Source organism: Eubalaena glacialis, chromosome 1 (genome assembly GCF_028564815.1).
Source record: "Eubalaena glacialis isolate mEubGla1 chromosome 1, mEubGla1.1.hap2.+ XY, whole genome shotgun sequence".
NCBI classification, from domain to species: Eukaryota; Metazoa; Chordata; class Mammalia; order Artiodactyla; family Balaenidae; genus Eubalaena; species Eubalaena glacialis.
In genome coordinates this window covers 186,001,246-186,019,734 of record NC_083716.1, presented here as the reverse complement: position 1 = coordinate 186,019,734, position 18,489 = coordinate 186,001,246, and the positions used below count along the sequence as shown (strand labels likewise).

Genomic DNA, 18,489 nt, shown 5'->3' with positions numbered 1-18,489 from the left:
AACAGAATATTATAGTTAACTCCATGTATCCCTATACCCAGTTCCAACAACTGTCAACCCATGGTCCACCTGCCCCATCCTTACCCCTATCCACTTCACCCAAGGAAGGCTGGGGATGTTATAGTGAAGGAAATTTAAGACATTTGAATGTCTGCAGACTATTTTTTAAAAAATACAGCCCAAGACCATTATCATGCCTTAAAATAAACAGTTCCTTAATATCAAAGAGGCAGTTGGTTTCAAATTTGATGAATATTATAAAAGGATTTAGTAATATATAAAAATATTTTGTATAAATAATATATTTTAAAATTTATTCATAAATTTATACATAAATTGTGAATACACACAGATTGATTTATTTCTTTGAATTAGGATCCAGATACTGTCCAGATATTGTGATTGGTTTGAGATGCCTTTCCAAATGGATAGGTTTTAAAATCTTGTTAATAATTTCTGATTTGATTGGTTATTGATTTCTAACTTAATTTCATTGTGGTGATAGAACGTTATGAGTTATTTCCTTTGAAATGTACCAAGGTTTTCTTTATGACCTGATATACACTCAAGTTTTTAAATATTTCTTGTTTGCTTAAAAAGAATATGTAATTCTCTTATTATTGGTTGTGGAATTTTGTGTTAGTCCATTAAATTAAGCTTTTTAATCTTAATTTCTCTTTCTCTTTTCTTACACAATAGTTTTTTCTATCCTGGGAGACCAGGATATGTGTTTTACAGGATTTTTTGTTTCAGTGAGCATCCACGTGGTGTAGTTTAACATATTATTCTCCTCTTTTGCATCTCTGTATTTCCATGAATTCATAGTTGGATTCAAACAGTTGATTAGATTAAGACCTGAATTTCTTTTTCCAAGGCTGTTCATTGGTGATGATGTTTCCTTGATCATGAGGCTCGTAATAGTTGTCTTCTTTTTTTGTGATGTTAGCAGCCATTGATGTTCAATGCGTAGGTCCTTTAGTTTATTAAAGAATTTGAATTGATATGCAAATTGTTACTTATTTGGCCAGTGGAAGCCTTTTCCAGACCTTTTGGCACAACCCTAAAAGTTTTGGATGGCTTTCTTGATATTTGAAATGGAAGATGTTACGAGCTCACCATGTGTATTTCCAGCCCCAGACCTAGAATTGGCTATTTCTCCAAGGAACCTTGATTCCATTTAGGGGGAAACAGTATTTGAAGACAACAATCTGGGATGCTAGGAGTATGCATTTCTACAGAATGCCTTCGTCATTATTTCTAAACGTTTCAGTGGACAGAACTAGAAAATTTATGTTATGTGAGTGTGCATGTTTTTATTTAAAATGAAATACATCGTGAGTTTAATCTGATACTTCCAATTCAAATTGAAGACCATAAGGGTAACTTTTTCCCTTTCACATCTTCCTTCTCAAGAATTCTGTTTTCTCAAGGACATGAGGGATAGGAGGATAAGAATAACCCATATTAATCATTTGCTTTCTTTTTCATCAAGTGATCTCTGAATAGCAATGCTAAAACTACCACTAACAGTATGATCACTGAAAATGAAAAGAATATAGTGATTCACTTCACCTCATTGCTTATAGGTGTTCTGGGGTTTTTTTAATGTCAGTTTTGATAAATTACTTTTTTTATAGGAATTTTTCCATTTCTTCTAAATTTGCATAGTTATTGACAAAAGCATGTCCTGTGTCCATCTGTATCTTTTAAATCACTGCTGTCTATGTAGCCATGTTCTTTTTATTCTTAGTGTTATTTATGTGTACCTTCCTTTTCTTCTTGCTTTACCTTATCAGAACTTTGTTGATTTCATTTTAGTCTTTTCAAGGAACAACTTTTGGCTTTATTAATTTCTTAATTTCTCCCCTTCCTTCTCTTTTCTTTGGATGTATTCTGTTGTTCTCCTCCCACTCCCTGCCCCCCAACTTCTTAGGTAGGTCACTTAGCTCATTATTCATTAGCCTTTCTTTTCTAACATAAGCATCTAAGACATTTAATGTGTTGTTATCAATAGCAATTTGTTATAAACTGTAATTATGACAGGATTTATTTTTCTCTGATAGTTTTATGAACTTTAAAAATTTATTTTATTTTATTTTTTATTTTTATTAATTTATTTTTGGTCACGTTGGGTCTTTGTTGCTGCGTGTGGGCTTTCTCTAGTTGCATTGAGTGGGGGCTACTCTTCATTGCAGTGCGTGGGCTTCTCATTGTGGTGGCTTCTCTTGTTGCAGAGCACGGGCTCTAGGCACACTGGCTCAGTAGTTGTGGCACATGGGCTCTAGAGCACAGGCTCAGTAGTTGTGGTGCATGGGCTTAGTTACTCCACGGCATGTGGGATCTTCCCGGACCAGGGGTTGAACCCAAGTCCTCTGCGTTGGCAGTGGATTCTTAACCACTGTGCCACCAGGGAAGTCCACTTTTATGAACTTTAGATACCATGTTTTTGTTATCTTCCTAAGGTGACTCCCCTTCCCCCCTTTTAGCAAAGCATTTTGTAGTCTTGGTTATTTCCCCTTATTTACTGTTTACATTACAACTTCATATATAGTATGGATATACCTAGTTTTGCATATTGGGTATGTTTCTGAATTTTTCTTTTCCTTCTTTCTTTCCCTGGTAGTTCTTTCACAAGTCCTCCTTATGTTGTTGAGTTTATTCCCCCCCGTTTTTTTAAAGTTAAGTTTATCAAGGTATAATTTACATACAGTAAAATTCCTTTTTTAGCCTACAATTTTGAGATATGACAAACAGATATAGTCATAAATCCTTCATCACAGTTAAGATACAGAATAATTCCATCGTCCCCAAAGATTTGCTCCTCACATTTGATAGTCACCCCTTCTACCGCTCTCTCTATGGTGCCTGTCTTCTCTGCGTATTCAGACTAGTTGGTTTTTCTGTGACCTCAGCTCTCTGAGGAGTTTCAGAAAAGTTTCAATTTTGTAGATTATCTGGGCTTTGTTGTTGTTTAGGGTGGGGATGGACACGTTGGACACGTTATTTTTCTTATCAAGTCTTTTGCATTAACACTACCATTTGAATATCTTTCTCCCACATATGTATTTTTTTAATACTCATGTGTATCTTCATTGAAGTTTTATTTAGTGCTAAAATGGTATCTTTCTTCATTTTGTAATTTGTGTTTGAAATCTTTTAAAGTTTAAAGAGTATCATTTTAATGGGTAAGTTTCAAGTTTATGAATTCTCTGGACTTCTCCCTACTTTCTAGTTCTGTTTTTCAAATTAAATATTAGTATATGCTATCCTGAGTTTTACTCTACTATTAGAGGATATGTTTTGTTAATATATAATCAAAGGAATGATAGAGAAATTTCATGTTAGAAAAGTATATAAGTTTTTGATTTCCAGATTTATTATTCATTTGTACTTATTATTGTAGTGTACCTAGCTAATTTTAAGACCACGTGAAAATTCCTTGATGAATACATCCTTGTACTAAAGGAATTGATTTTTACTACCAAGAAATTATTCATATTGATAAGATCTTGAAAATATTTCATCTGAGCTACTGTCTCTTGTTTTTTAAAATGTGTTATTATAAATGGTTTATGATAGCTTATTTCTTAACAGATAGCCACAATTTATTGAATTGATTTTAAATGCTGTTGTATTATTTAAATAAATATCTATGTAATATTTCATCATGTTGGAAATAGTATTGCATATGCTAATCAATTTTACCTTCTCATCACTTTTCGTGGACATTAATAGTGGCTCACTAAGTTTTTTTTTTTTCTTTCTTTTTACCTTTCTAGGTTATTTTAGTGTCTGCCAATAAATTGACTCGTTATATAGAACCATGCCAGTTAACAGAAGATTTTGGTGGGAGTCTCACCTATGATCATATGGACTGGTTAAATAAGAGGCTGGTTGGTATATTACAATGAGATAACATGTTATTATATATAAATAAGACATTTTGATAGCTTTTTAATTTTAATCAACTGAAAAGTAGATTGTTTACTTTTTACAAAACTAAAGAAATATAATGCATACCACATGATAGCATAATGCTGGAAGGCATATACTCTGGAGTAGGACTCACAAATATTAGCTATTACTGTTGTCATTAGTAGCAGTATTATAGTCAAAGTTGTAAATGTTTTGAGTTGAATAACAGCAGCATAATTTCCTGAGAGGTAATCTAGTTGATACACCATTTTTTTATACAGCAGGTTCTTATTAGTTATCTATTTTATACATATCAGTGTATATATGTCAATCCCAATCTTCCAATTCATCCCACCACAACCCCCACCCACTGCTTTCCCCCCTTGGCATCCATACTTTTGTTCTCTACATCTGTGTCTCTATTTCTGCCTTGCAAACCAGTTCATCTGTACCATTTTTCTAGATTCCACATATATGCGTTAATATACAATATTTGTTTTTCTCTTTCTGACTTATTTCACTCTGTATGACAGTCTCCAGGTCCATCCACGTCTCTACAAATGACCCAGTTTCGTTCCTTTTCATGGCTGAGTAATACTCCATTGTATATATGTGCCACATCTTGTTTATCCATTCGTCTGTTAATGAGCATTTAGGTTGCTTCCATGTCCTGGCTATTGTAAATAGTGCTGCAGTGAACATTGTGGTACATGACTCTTTTTGAATTATGGTTTCCTCTGGGTATATGCCCAGTAGTGGGATTGCTGGATCATATGGTAATTCTGTTTTTAGTTTTTTAAGGAACCTCCATACTGTTCTCCATAGTGGCTGTATCAATTTACATTCCCACCAACAGTGCCAGAGGGTTCCCTTTTCTCCACACCCTCTCCAGCATTTGTTATTTGTAGATTTTCTGATGATGCCCATTCTAACCGGTGTGAGGTAACACCTCATTGTAGTTTTGATTTGCATTTCTCTGATAATTAATGATGCTGAGCAGCTTTTCATATGTCTCTTGGCCATCTGTATATCTTCTTTGGAGAAATGTCTATTTAGGTCTTCTGCCCATTTTTTGATTGGGTTGTTTTTTTTTTTACTATTGAGCTGTATGAGCTGTTTCTATATTCTGGAGATTAATCCTTTGTCCATTGATTTGTTTGTAAATATTTTCTTCCATTCTGATGGTTGTCTTTTCGTCTTGTTTATGGTTTCCTTTGCTCTGCAAAAGCTTTTAAGTTTCATTAAGTCCCATTTGTTTATTTTTGTTTTTATTTCCATTACTCTAGGAGGTGGGTCAAAAAAGGTTTTGCTGTGGTTTATGTCAAAGAGTGTTCTTCCTATGTTTTCCTCTCTAAGAGTTTTATAGTGGCCAGTCTTCCATTTAGGTCTTTGATCCATTTTGACTTTATTTTTGTGTATGGTGTTAGGGAGTGTTCTAATTTCATTCTTTGACATACAGCTGTCCAGTTTTCCCAGCACCACTTATTGAAGAGACTCTCTTTTCTCCATTGTATATCCTTGCCTCCTTTGTCATAGATTAGTTGACTATAGGTGCGTGGGTTTACCTCTGGGCTTTCTATCCTGTTCCATTGATCTATATTGCTGTTTTTGTGCCAGTACTATATTGTCTTGATTACTGTAGCTTTGTAGTATAGCCTGAAGTCAAGGAGTCTGATTCCTCCAGCTCTGTTTTTTTCCCTCAAGATTGCTTTGGCTATTCAGGGTCTTTTGTGTCTCCTTACCGATTTTAAGATTTTTTGTTCTAGTTCTGTAAAAAATGCCATTGGTAATTTGATAGGGAGTGCATTGAATCTGTAGATTGCTTTAGGTAGTATAGTCATTTTCACAGTATTCATTCTTCCAATCCAAGAACATGGTATATCTCGCCAACTATCTGTGTCATCTTTGATTTCTTTCATCAGTGTCTTATAGTTTTCTGAGTACAGGTCTTTTACCTCCTTGGTTTTTTCCTAGGCATCTTATTCTTTTTGTTGCAATGGTGAATGGGATTGTTTCCTTAATTTCTCTTTCTGATCTTTCATTGTTAGTGTATAGGAATGCAAGAAATTTCTGTGCATTAATTTTGTATCCTGCAACTTTACCAAATTCATTGATTAGCTCTAGAAGTTTTCTGGTGGCATCTTTAGGATTCTCTATGTATAGTATCATGTCATCTGCAAACAGTGACAGTTTTACTTCTTCTTTTCCAATTTGTATTCCCCTTTTATTTCTTTTTCTTCTCTGATTGCTGTGGCTAGGACTTCCAAAACTATGTTGAATAATAGTGGCGAGAGTGGACACCCTTGTCTTGCTCCTGATCTTAGAGGAAATGCTTTCAGTTTTTCACCATTGAGAATGCTGTTTGCTGTGGGTTTGTCGTATGTGGCCTTTATTATGTTGAGGTAGGTTCCTTCTCTGCCCACTTTCTGGAGAGTTTTTACCATAAATTGCTGTTGAATTTTGTCAGAAGCTTTTTCTGCATCTATTGAGATGATCATATGGTTTTTATTCTTCAGTTTGTTAATATGGTATATCACATTGATTGACTTGTGTATATTGAAGAATCCTTGCATCCCTGAGATAAATCCCACTTGATCGTGGTGTATGATCCTTTTAATGTGTTGTTGGATTCTGTTTGCTAGTATTTTGTTGAGGATTTTTGCATCTATATTCATCAGTGATATTGGTCTGTAATTTTCTTTTTTTGTAGTATCTTTGTCTGGTTTTGGTATCAGGGTGATGGTGGCCTCATAGAATGAGTTTGGGAGTGTTCCTTCCTCTGCAATGTTTTGGAAGAGTTTGAGAAGGATGGGTGTTAGGTCTTCTCTAAACGTTTGATAGAATTCACCTGTGAAGTCATCTGGTCCTGGACTTTTGTTTGTTGGAAGATTTTTCATCACAATTTCAATTTCATTGCTTGTGATTGGTCTGTTCATATTTTCTATTTCTTCCTGGTTCTGTCTTGGAAGGTTATACCTTTGTAAGAATTTGTCCATTTCTTCCAGGTTGTCCATTTTATTGGCATAGAGTTGCTTGTAGTAGTCCCTTATGATGCTTTGCATTTCTGAGGTGTCTGTAACTTCTCCTTTTACATTTTAATATTATTGGTTTGAGTCCTCTCCCTCTTTTTCTTGATGAGTCTGGCTAAAGGTTTATCAGTTTTGTTTATCTTCTCAAAGAACCAGCTTTTACTTTCATTGATCTTTGCTATTGTTTCCTTCATTTCTTTTTCATTTATTTCTGCTCTGATCTTTATGATTTCTTTCCTTCTACTAACTTTGGGTTTTGTTTCTTCTTCTTTCTCTAGTTCCTTTAGGTGTAAAGTTAGATTGTTTATTTGAGATTTTTCTTTTTTCTTGAGGTAGGATTGTATTGCTATGAACTTCTCTCTTAGAACTGCTTTTGCTGCATCCCATAGGTTTTGGATCATCGTGTTTTTGTTGTCATTTGTCTCTAGGTTTTTAAAATTTCTTCTTTGATTTCTTCAGTGATCTCTTGGTTATTTAATAAGGTATTGTTTGGCCTCCATGTGTTTGTGTTTTTTACTTTTTTTGCACTGTAATTTATTTCTAATCTCATAGCATTGTGGTTAGAAAAGATGCTTGGTATGATTTCAATTTTCTTAAATTTACCGAGGCCTGATTTGTGATCCAAGGTGTGATCTATCATTGAGAATGTTCCGTGTGCACTTGAGGAGAAAGTGTAATCTGCTGTTTTCAGATGGAATGTCCTATAAATATCAATTAAATCTATCTGGTCTATTGTGTTATTTAAAGCTTGTGTTTCCTTATTAATTTTCTGTCTGGATGATCTCTCCACTGGTGTAAGTGAGGTGTTAAAGTCCCCCACTATTACTGTGTACTGTCGATATCCTCTTTTATAGCTGTTAGCATTTGCCTTATGTATTGAGATGCTCCTGTGTTGGGTGCATATATATTTAGAATTGTTATAACTTCTTGGATTGATCCCTTGATCATTTTGTAGTGTCCTTCCTTGTCTCTTGTAACATTCTTCATTTTGAAGTCTATCTTATCTGATATGAGTATTGCTACTCCAGCTTTCTTTTGATTTCCATTTGCATGGAATATCTTTTTCCATCCCCTCACTTTCTGTCTGTATGCATCCCTAGATCTAAAGTGGGTCTCTTGTAGACAACGTATATACGGGTCTTATTTTTGTATCCATTCAGTGAGCCTGTGTCTTTTGGTTGGAGCTTTTAATCCATTCACATTTAAGGTAAGTATTGATATGTATGTTCCTATTACCATTTTCTTAATTGTTTTGGGTTTGTAGGTCCTTTTCTTCTCTTATGTTTCCCACTTAGAGAAGTTCCTTTAGCATTTGTTGTAGAGCTGGTTTGGTGGTGCTGAATTGTCTTAGTTTTTGCTTGTCTGTAAAGCTTTTGATTTCTCTGTCGAATCTGAATGAGATCCTTGTTGGGTAGAGTAGTCTTGGTTGTAGGTTCTTCCCTTTCATCAGTTTAAATATATCGTGCCACTCCCTTCTGGCTTGTAGAGTTTCTGCTGAGAAATCAGCTGTTAACCTTATGGGAGTTCCCCTGTATGTTATTTGTTGTTTTTCCCTTGTTGCTTTTAATAATTTTTCTTTGTCTTTAATTTTTGTGAATTTGATTATTATGTGTCTTGGCATGTTTCTCCTTGGATTTATCCTGCCTGGGACTCTCTGCACTTCCTGGACTTTGGTGGCTATTTCCTTTCCCATATTAGGGAAGTTTTTGACTGTAAGCTCTTTAAATATTTTCTTGGGTCCTTTCTCTCTCTTCTCCTTCTGGGACCCCTATAATGCATTTGAATGAATGTTGGTGCATTTAATGTTGTCCCGGAGGTCTCTTAGGCTGTCTTCATTTGTTTTAATTCTTTTTTCTTTATTCTGTTCTGTGGCAGTAAATTCCACTTTTCTGTCTTCCAGGTCGCTTATTCGTTCTTCTGCCTCACTTATTCTGCCATTGATTCCTTCTAGTGTATTTTTCATTTCAATTATTGTATTGTGCATCTCTGTTTGTTTGTTCTTTCATTCTTCTATGTCTTTGTTAAACATTTCTTGCATCTTCTCGATCTTTGCCTCTGTTCTTTTTCCGAGGTCCTAGATCATCTTCACTGCTGTTATTCTGAATTCTTTTTCTGGAAGGTTACCTATCTCCACTTCATTTAGTTGTTTTTCTGGGGTTTTATCTTGTTCCTTCATCTGGTACATAGTCCTCTGCATATTCATTTTGTCTGTCTTTCTGTGAATGTGGTTTTCGTTCCACAGGCTTCAGGCTTGTAGTTCTTCTTGTTTCTTCTGTCTGCCCTTGATACACCATTTTCAGAGAGGATATTTAGACATTAGTTTGAGTTGAAAAGCAGTTTGACAGGTTAAGGTTTTCATTTCTGAAAATATATCTTCTTTTTCAGGGCAGATTTTGGAAATTTGCCACTCTGTATAATCGAAGTGCCTGGGACTAAAAGAAAAACCTTAAAATTTACTTACATTAGATTATATGCTAATTTTTTTGAAGAATAATGAACTTTTGGATATTTGAGAATGGATAACCAGTTCTGTTTTCACCATATTTGAACAATGATATCAAACAAATGAGTGTCTATTTTATTCTAAGCAGACTTGCCCAAATCCCTTTTTTGAAATATTTTAAGAAATCATGTTAAGATTATAACTAATTTATTTTTATGCTCGTGCTTATATATAAAACTTTTAAAGTATTAACATGCAACCAGAATGATTAATAGAATAACATAAAGAAAAGTTCTTTAACTGGAATTAGAGGGTTAGAACTGGTCTGAATAATGTTCATGTAGTTAAAACTGTTGTTGTACACATATTTCTCATGGGAACAGGAATAAATATAAACTTGTCTCAGGAATAAAAATAATTTCTTAATGTGTTTAAATTTAAAAAATTCTTTATCCATTAAAACTATTCATTGTTTTAGGAAGCAGTTTTGTCTTCATTGTTTTAATTGTTTTAATTTTGTCTGCATTGTCTGCATTGTCTATGCTGTGTGGTCTGGTGATTAAAGTGTACTAAGTGAGGTCCAGAGAGGGAACCAGAATCCTGCTTGACTAATTCTGTTGCTCTTAGTTGAAAATCCTTATGTACATATCAACTTTTAAGATCGTCCTTAACATGTTAATAAAATCTCATACTTTAGGTTTTTGAGAAGTTTACAAAGGAATCTACATCATTATTAGATGAACTTGCTTTGATTAACAATGGAAGTGATAAAGGAAATCAGCAAGAGAAAGAAAGGTAAGTGTCTAGTGTCCTACAATTACACCTTTGCAAAGCTATGATTAGTGTGTTAAAAGATGACCTCTGTTGTTAATGCAAGCCAAGAGAACTAAGGTAAGCAAGCCTGCATTCAATCAAACTTCGCCTATAAAAGTTGTGTTAAATTTATTTTTTAATACTTGAGAATTTGCTTTACATATAAAATTTATTGATTTGAATCCAGGTTTCTTTACAAAAGACTTTTAATTTTGTTGAATAATAATATATTTACCTTTTTCTGACACTGTGTAAAATAATTATTTTTCAAGAACATGTTTTCAGAATGAAACAATTTTCTGCCTTTTTAGAGTTTTACTTTGCTTGTAAAGAATATGGAAAAGGTTGCAGCTTGAAATAAAATCATTATAACCTTATTTAAATACCTTAGCACTTAAATGCCTATCTTGTAGAACTCCTACATCCTTGTAAAATATGTGATATTCATGAGTTTAACTTCGAGAATTTAGTATTTTATGACACTGGATCTAATTGTAACTACCTAGATTTATCATTTTACAGATTTCCATTGAACTTTTCAACCTCAGCAGTTTTCAGACCAATTTCCTTTCCCCAGGTAAAAAGTACTGTAGGAAGCAAATTAATCCTCAATAACAAAGTAGTCACTAGGCAGTAATTTTTCATTAGGAAATTTGAAAGGATCAGCACTCATCCTTGTCTATCTCTTTTGAATCTGACCTTGAAAATACAATGGAACCTTGATAGAATGCATCTTGTTATTCCATGAATCCAAATATAGTCACAGACCAGTTAACTGAGATAATAATATAGGAGGGATGTGAGAAGGTCATAGTTTAACACCAAATCTTGATTTAAAACAAAGTAAAAATATGAAAACAAATGGTTTGAATATAAATCTAAAGTTACAACAAACATTTAGGAACATTACTATCTTATAGACAGAGGCCATATAAAAATGTAAATAACAGTTTTACATATATGTAAATATGTGAGTGTGTGTATAGACATCACACACACACACACTTATATACTACGGAATTGAAAATATCACACAAGTTACTTGGCAAAAATTTGCCAAACCTCTTGCTTTCTGAGTAGTCCAGCAGGGTAAGTCTGGTGTTTCTCAAAGTCATGTTCTCCAGGAAAGACATCCTAAGAGGGTACTGGTAGAAAATGAATTCATGGTCATAGAGTTTAATGCTGTTTACTATGTTTCCTTCTCTGGGAATGACTGTAAACATTTACAGATTACATGTTCTGAGAAAGTGTTGCAGTAAAGAAACCTGTTTAATTGCTTTCTTAAAATTTCCCGTACTTACATGACAGTGGAACCCCATCTTCTCTACTCAGTAGTATCTCATTCAGTGTTTTGGGAAACACTGCGAAACAATGGTTTGTGTGACTACATGAAGTGTCAAGTGAAATCTTGTATTTGCCAATCCCTCCCTAAGGAACTCAAGTGTTATTACTTAGTCTCTTTTAAACCCCACACAATGAAGTCCCTCTTGCAAATTCTCATCACCTTCTTTTTTTTTTTTTAATAAATTTATTTATTTATTTATTTATTTTTGGCTGTGTTGGGTCTTCGTTTCTGTGCGAGGGCTTTCTCTAGTTGCGGCAAGCAGGGGCCACTCTTCATCGCAGTGCGTGGGCCTCACTGTCGTGGCCTCTCTTGTTGCGGAGCACAGGCTCCAGACGCGCAGGCTCAGTAGTTGTGGCTCATGGGCCTAGTTGCTCCGCGGCATGTGGGATCTTCCCAGACCAGGGCTCGAACCCGTGTCCCCTGCATTGGCAGGCGGACTCTCAACCACTGCACCACCAGGGAAGCCCATCATCACCTTCTTTATGTCAGTCCTCAGGAAGCATCTGGGCTATACAAGAGGTGAAGGCCTAGACCAGTTGACAAAAATGAAAGGTATAGAACAAGACCTGTCAGTTACAGTAGCAAGGCCCTAGGCTTTGATTTGCCATGTAGTCTATCTTTCCTTCATATTCTCCACTTTCCATATATGTTTAAGAAAATAAAGCCCATAGTCCAGCTGCAAATGAAACATAATTAGTACATGAAGAGTGTACATCTGCTAGGGTACACATACATACGAATATCAAGATTGCTATAGATAAGTAAACTTTGGATTGGAGGATGGCTGCAACAATTTTAATGTTAACGTTTCTGGGTTATTATATAGTGACAAATTTCAGTTTGAAGCAGATATCCAGTGGAAAAATAATAAAATGGATTCCTTTGATACACTTGAAATAATACTGTAGTTAATAATGATAAATTATATTTTTCCAAGTAGTATATTTTGTGATTTATCACATAGATACTTCTTTGGCTAATAGTGTTTAATTATCTCTAATGGGTTTCCTGATGCTTAAGAGAAATTAACCTGGTAGGACAGTATGCTTCAGATTTTCATATTTGTATGCCCCTGTTTTGGTAAGTATATGTAAAGGATTTTTTTAAGTTATATAAATAGAAATACATATAGTTTTTAAAAAATACTCTTTTGATGCTTGCCAGGTCTGTGGATTTAAACTTTCTTCCATCAGTTGATCCTGAAACTGTTCTTCAGACAGGTAAGATGAAAAAACATATTTATCAGTGATAATCATAATCCATTAAACCAACCATACATTAATTGGCTCATGAAATAAACATTGATTTGAGTATGGATTATGTTGTAGAAACTCAAGGAGAAGTGTTTCAAACTGCTCTTTGGTTTAACCTAAGAATGTGTTAATAGACTCTACAATATTAAAAATTATTAATAATGATCAATTATCTTGAAATATTTGAATTTGAATTTATTTCTTTATCTATGACATGAAGATAAAAATTTCTGTTTGATGGGTTTGCTATGAGGATTATTGAATATGCATGATGTTTCTAGCATTGTATTTTTATGTATTTTCATATTTCATTCTTCTAAGTACTTCTAAGTACTTATCCTTGAGATAATTAGTATTATTTTCTCTACTTGAGGAAGCCAAGGCTTAGAGATATTTAAAAACTTGTTCAAGATCAAATAACTATTAAGTTCTATCACCATAGCACTAAAAAAATGTCTAAATCCAAAGCCACTAGCTGTACTGTTTTACAATCATCTGTGTAAAAACACTTAGCACCTTGCAATGGCCTTGCACGTAGTGTGTGTTCAGTGCTGCATGGTTTGTATATTCCAGCCCAAATAGCTTTAGTAGTAGTTTCACAGATTCTAGAGAACACATTGGAATTCTTTTAAATGAAAATACCTTAATTTTATTTCTAATATATTTTTCTAATAGGGCATAATTCTAATCCTACTGCATAGCAGGTACTGTTCTAAGCACTTTATGTATGCTAACTCATTTATCCTTCACCACAACCCACTGAAGTAGGTACTGTTGTCATCCCAATGTTAAGACGGGGAAACTGAGGCATTAAAAAGTTTAGTAACTTAGGCAGATTACACAACTAGTAATGCTAGATTTGGGACTTTAACCAAGGCAGTTTGGTTTTGAAGTATGGTCTTTGAAATCATTATGTGGTGCTGCTTCTCTAATGTAAATGGTATCCACAAGGAAAACATTAAAGGTAACAGTCATCAAAGGAGAAAAATATATATATTCTGATCTTAATGACTTTTATGGAAATATATATATAAAGAATACGAATGTGTGTGTATATATATAGAAAGACTTTCCATAAGTCTTCAAAACAGGTGTTCTTCCAATTATAAAGTGTAATAAAGAGTAAAGAAATAAATTCTGAATATCTTCATCGTATCGATTCAGTTTTCCTGAGTTTTTTCAGTATGATTTAGGCCTTACTTCCTGAAAGAACAAAGAAATAATTGTAATCTGTGAATTACTACATGTTTAGAAGGTACAAGAGACTGTCAGTAAAAATATTGCTTTAGATTCAAAACTTAGTTCCATGTTTATATTTAACATTTTAAAAGCTGCTTAAGCCATTGAATTAAGGAACTTGTTACATTTGTATTTTAGAATTATCTTTATATGTCACTAAGTCCTTTTTAATATGCTGTTGACTCAAAGTAGGGATAGAAAGAGTATAAAATGGGGACGTTTAAAATAATCTTGGATATTCTTCAAAAATTGGAAATACCTCCAAATCATAATAAAAATTGTTTCTATTATTTAAAGCCATTTAAGTTTAGGACATTTTCTTGAATAGAGATGAAGAGAAGAGAATTTAAATATCTGCATATTTTGGGTTCCTTAATGATAATTGGAATAGTATTATCCTAGAAAAACAATTAGCAATTTATTCACTTCAAAAAAAATTTTTTTTTTTTGGTGGAAAGGATAGTTTTCTTTGTTTTGGATGCCGGCAACTGGGGGGTAGGGCAGACTCCTGTCCAGAGGCCAACAACTCCCTCCTCCCCCACTGACGATCAGTGGGCAGGAGCTATTACAGATGGAGGGAGAGAGCTACATGCAGAAACAGCATAGTCAGATCTGACAGTCATCTTGAAATTGGTCATCAGTGGTCTGACCAGCGTCATCTTATAAAATTGTTAATGTTATACTTATAGCTTTAGATGTTGCACATTCTATAATTTTAACTTCTTGTGCATGAGTGATTTTCTCCACGAGTTTGCTGTAATCAAATAACATTGAGTGCAGTTCTTACATTAGTGTGGCCCCTCATGATTCACAGTTAATATGTTGTAGAAATTTATATAAATAGAGATTATTTAAATGTTATTTTCTACCAGTAGTAAAGACTTTCTCCCTTTAATCATACATTTGTTACACACCAACATTTCTTTTAGGTGCTATGATTAAGGTTATGGATTAATAGTGAAATCCTACAACATAACACTTAGTATTGATTAGGACTATCAGACAAAACATACTAATTAGTACCATCAGACAGAAATCCCAGATTGTAATTGTACTCTACAGAGAAATGGTTGGCACAGTGTCCGGAGGAGTGAATCCACCAATAACAAGAATGTGATAGATAGAAAGATAGGTCTAGAAAATATATGTGCCATATGTACTATATACTTACTATATAGTATGGCATATATAGTATATATGACACAGATCTTCCTCAACTTACAATGTGATTACATCCTGATAAACCCATCATAAGTTGAAAATATCATGTTGAAATGCATTTAATACACCTAAAGTACCGAACATCATAGCCTAGCCTAGCCTACCTTAAACGTGCTCAGAACACTTACAGTAGACTACAGTTGGGCAAAATCATCTAAAACAAAGCTATTTTATAATACAGTGTTTAATATCTCGTGTAATTTATTGAATAATGTACTGAAAGTGAAAAACAGAACAGTTGTATGAGTACAGAATGGTTGTCAGTATATCATTTGTTACCCTCATGATCATGTGGCTGACTAGGAGTTGCAGTTCACTGCTGCTGCCCAACATCGCAAAAGAGTATCGTACTGCATATTGCTGGCCCAGAAAAAGAAAAAATTCAAAATCTGAAGTACGGGTTCAACTGAATGCACCATCATAAAGTCAAAAAATTGTAAATCAAACCATCGTTAAATCGGGGACTGTCTGTATATCATAGAGCTATGATATAGTATATATCCATATGTATATGTACGCATGCAGTTTTCCTATTTATATCTATATAAATTGAGAAATTGCATTTCAGTACTTAAGACCTGGTAGGTAAATATATAGGCAGATACGTTCTAAAAATAAGGGATTAGAATTGAGAAGATTGAGAAGTAAGATTTGTATTTCTTTATGGATACTAATTATAAGTATCTTTCCTTCTTAAAGGACATGAATTGTTATCCGAATTACAGCAGCGTCGATTTAATGGCTCAGATGGAGGGGTCTCGTGGTCTCCTATGGATGATGAACTGCTTGCACAGCCACAGGTTATGAAATTATTAGATTCACTGCGAGAGCAATATACCCGCTACCAGGAAGTTTGTAGGCAACGTAGTAAGCGTACACAGTTAGAAGAGATTCAACAGAAGGTGATGCAGGTAGGTGTCTGATTCCAACATATTAAACTCTTTTTAAAATCTAAATTTTTTTGTGTCTGTGTGTAACTTCTACTCTGTACCTGATTTTATACTAAGCCTTATTTACATTATATAGAGAACTTTAGAAATGTCAAACCAGACTCTCAAACTATTTTTTTTTTAAAGATACATTGTTGCATGATTTAGAATTTTTTCATCTCCACCACTCTGCTTTTTACTTTTTAAAAATTTTTATTTATTTATTTATTTATGGCTGTGTTGGGCCTTCGTTTCTGTGCGAGGGTTTTCTCTAGTTGCGGCAAGTGGGGGCCACTCTTCATCGCGGTGCGCGGGCCTCTCACTATCGCGGCCTCGCTTGTTGCGGAGCACAGGCTCCAGACGCGCAGGCTCAGTAATTGTGGCTCACGGGCCCAGCCGCTCCGCGGCATGTGGGATCTTCCCAGCCCAGCGCTCGAACCCGTGTCCCCTGCATTGGCAGGCGGACTCTCAACCACTGCGCCACCAGGGAAGCCCCAAAGATTTTTTTTTTATTTATTTTTTTAATTTTTTTAGCTGTGTTGGGTCTTCGTTTCTGTGCGAGGGCTTCCTCTAGCTGCGGCGAGCGGGGGCCACTGTTCATCGCGGTGCGCGGGCCTCTCGCTGTCGCGGCCTCTCTTGTTGCGGAGCACAGGCTCCAGACGCGCAGGCTCAGTAGTTGTGGCTCACGGGCCCAGTTGCTCCGTGGCATGTGGGATCTTCCCAGACCAGGGCTCGAACCCGTGTCCCCTGCATTGGCAGGCAGATTCTCAACCACTGCGCCACCAGGGAAGTCCTCAAACTATTTTTACAATTAGTATTTGCATTTAAATTATATTATTTCTACAGTGATGACATTGAGCATTCAGCTTACTCTATCAGAATTTCAAAAATAACTAGCTGTTGGAAACATCACTTGTGGTCTCTGTATTCTTGGAATAAATAACATTTTATTATTGACCTTAGATTTATTTTAAATTTCTAATAACTTAAGTTTTTTTTTGTTCTTAATTTGGGCATTATGAAGAGTTTTTCTATCCTAGCAAAATGTTAATGTGTAATATAAGTAATTATAATATTAAGTTTCCTTATTTTATGATACTGATAGAAAACTTTAAGTATATTTAATTCTTATGAATTTTTAGTTCCTTTTAAAATTGATTTTTATAAGTAGGTTAAAAATGCTAAAAATCGATACTAAGGAAGACATTTCTGTATTTAGACTACATTCTGGATTTTGATCTGTTGAATTATTAAGAAGTAAATCTTAAATATTTCACTTTAAAAATCCAGATTAGAAGTGTCCCAAAGTTTTTAATCTAGATTCATTCGTTAGATAAGTATTTGTTAAGTACTTATTATATAGAAGGCATTGTGCTTTTTCTACAGGATATAAAGGTAAACTTGGGTTTTGCTACATTAAACTTAAGAGGGGGGGAAAGTGTTAGGTGTCGCAAGGGAATGCCTGAAGTGCTGTGGGCATTCAATGGAGGGATTATTCCTCTGGTTGCAGGTGATCTCGGAAGACCTAGTGGAAAGAGGTAGTGCTTGAGCTTGTCCCCAAGAATGTGTAAGACTTCACCAGGCACCTCCTTTAGCTTTTAAAGGAGAATTGGCATTCTGTGGAGGAGAAAGAATAGCATGAATAAACAATAACATGAAATCCCAAGTTCTGTTGAAGAAAAAGGCAGCAGTAGGCACCAGGGAAAGTGTTTGGCCTTTGAGTCATGGAACATAGTCAGTGAGCATGCTCTGAATCCCAGTTCTTCCACTTATTTGCTGTGTGATCATGGTCACAATATTCACCTACCTGCGCCTCAGTTTGACTTCCTTCTTTCTTTTTTCCCTTCTTCTCTTTCTCTCTCTTCCTTCCTTCTTTCATTACATAAAACAGGGGTAACAGGACCTCTTTTGAAAGGTTTGTTGAAAGAACCCAGCACTCAGCTGATGCTAGCTATTATATTTGTTCCCATTGAACTAGATTGTAGCCTAGAATTCTAGTTCAGCTGTTGGAAAACTTGTTCTGTAAAGGGCCACATAGTAAATGTTTAGGCTTCTTGGACCATACAGTTTTTCTTGAACCCGTGGCTATTTAACTGCCATTGTAATGCATAGTCATTATGTAAACAAATGTATTTGGCTGTGTTTCAGTAAAACTTTATTTATAAAAACAAGTGGTAGGCTAGAATTGGCCTGCAAGCTGTAGTTTGCTGACCCCTGACTAGAGCATCAGAGTGTCATGGGGAAAAAGGCTTGAAAGGAGGGAAGGAGTTGGATCATGGAAGATCTTGAATTCCAGGCAACA

The 18,489-nt window shown here is 34.8% G+C and overlaps 1 protein-coding gene across 5 annotated transcripts in view; it reads left to right on the top strand.

Moving 5' to 3' along the window:
- SESTD1 (SEC14 and spectrin domain containing 1) overlaps positions 1–18,489 on the top strand; it is a 151,332-nt gene that overhangs the window by 102,432 nt on the left and 30,411 nt on the right. For all 5 annotated transcript variants that reach the window (XM_061185440.1, XM_061185474.1, XM_061185467.1 and 2 more), the window contains 4 exons: positions 3,780–3,893; positions 10,085–10,182; positions 12,710–12,765; positions 15,958–16,169. In XM_061185440.1, coding sequence (XP_061041423.1) covers positions 3,780–3,893; positions 10,085–10,182; positions 12,710–12,765; positions 15,958–16,169 — 480 coding nt within the window. The remainder of the gene's footprint in view (positions 1–3,779; positions 3,894–10,084; positions 10,183–12,709; positions 12,766–15,957; positions 16,170–18,489) is intronic.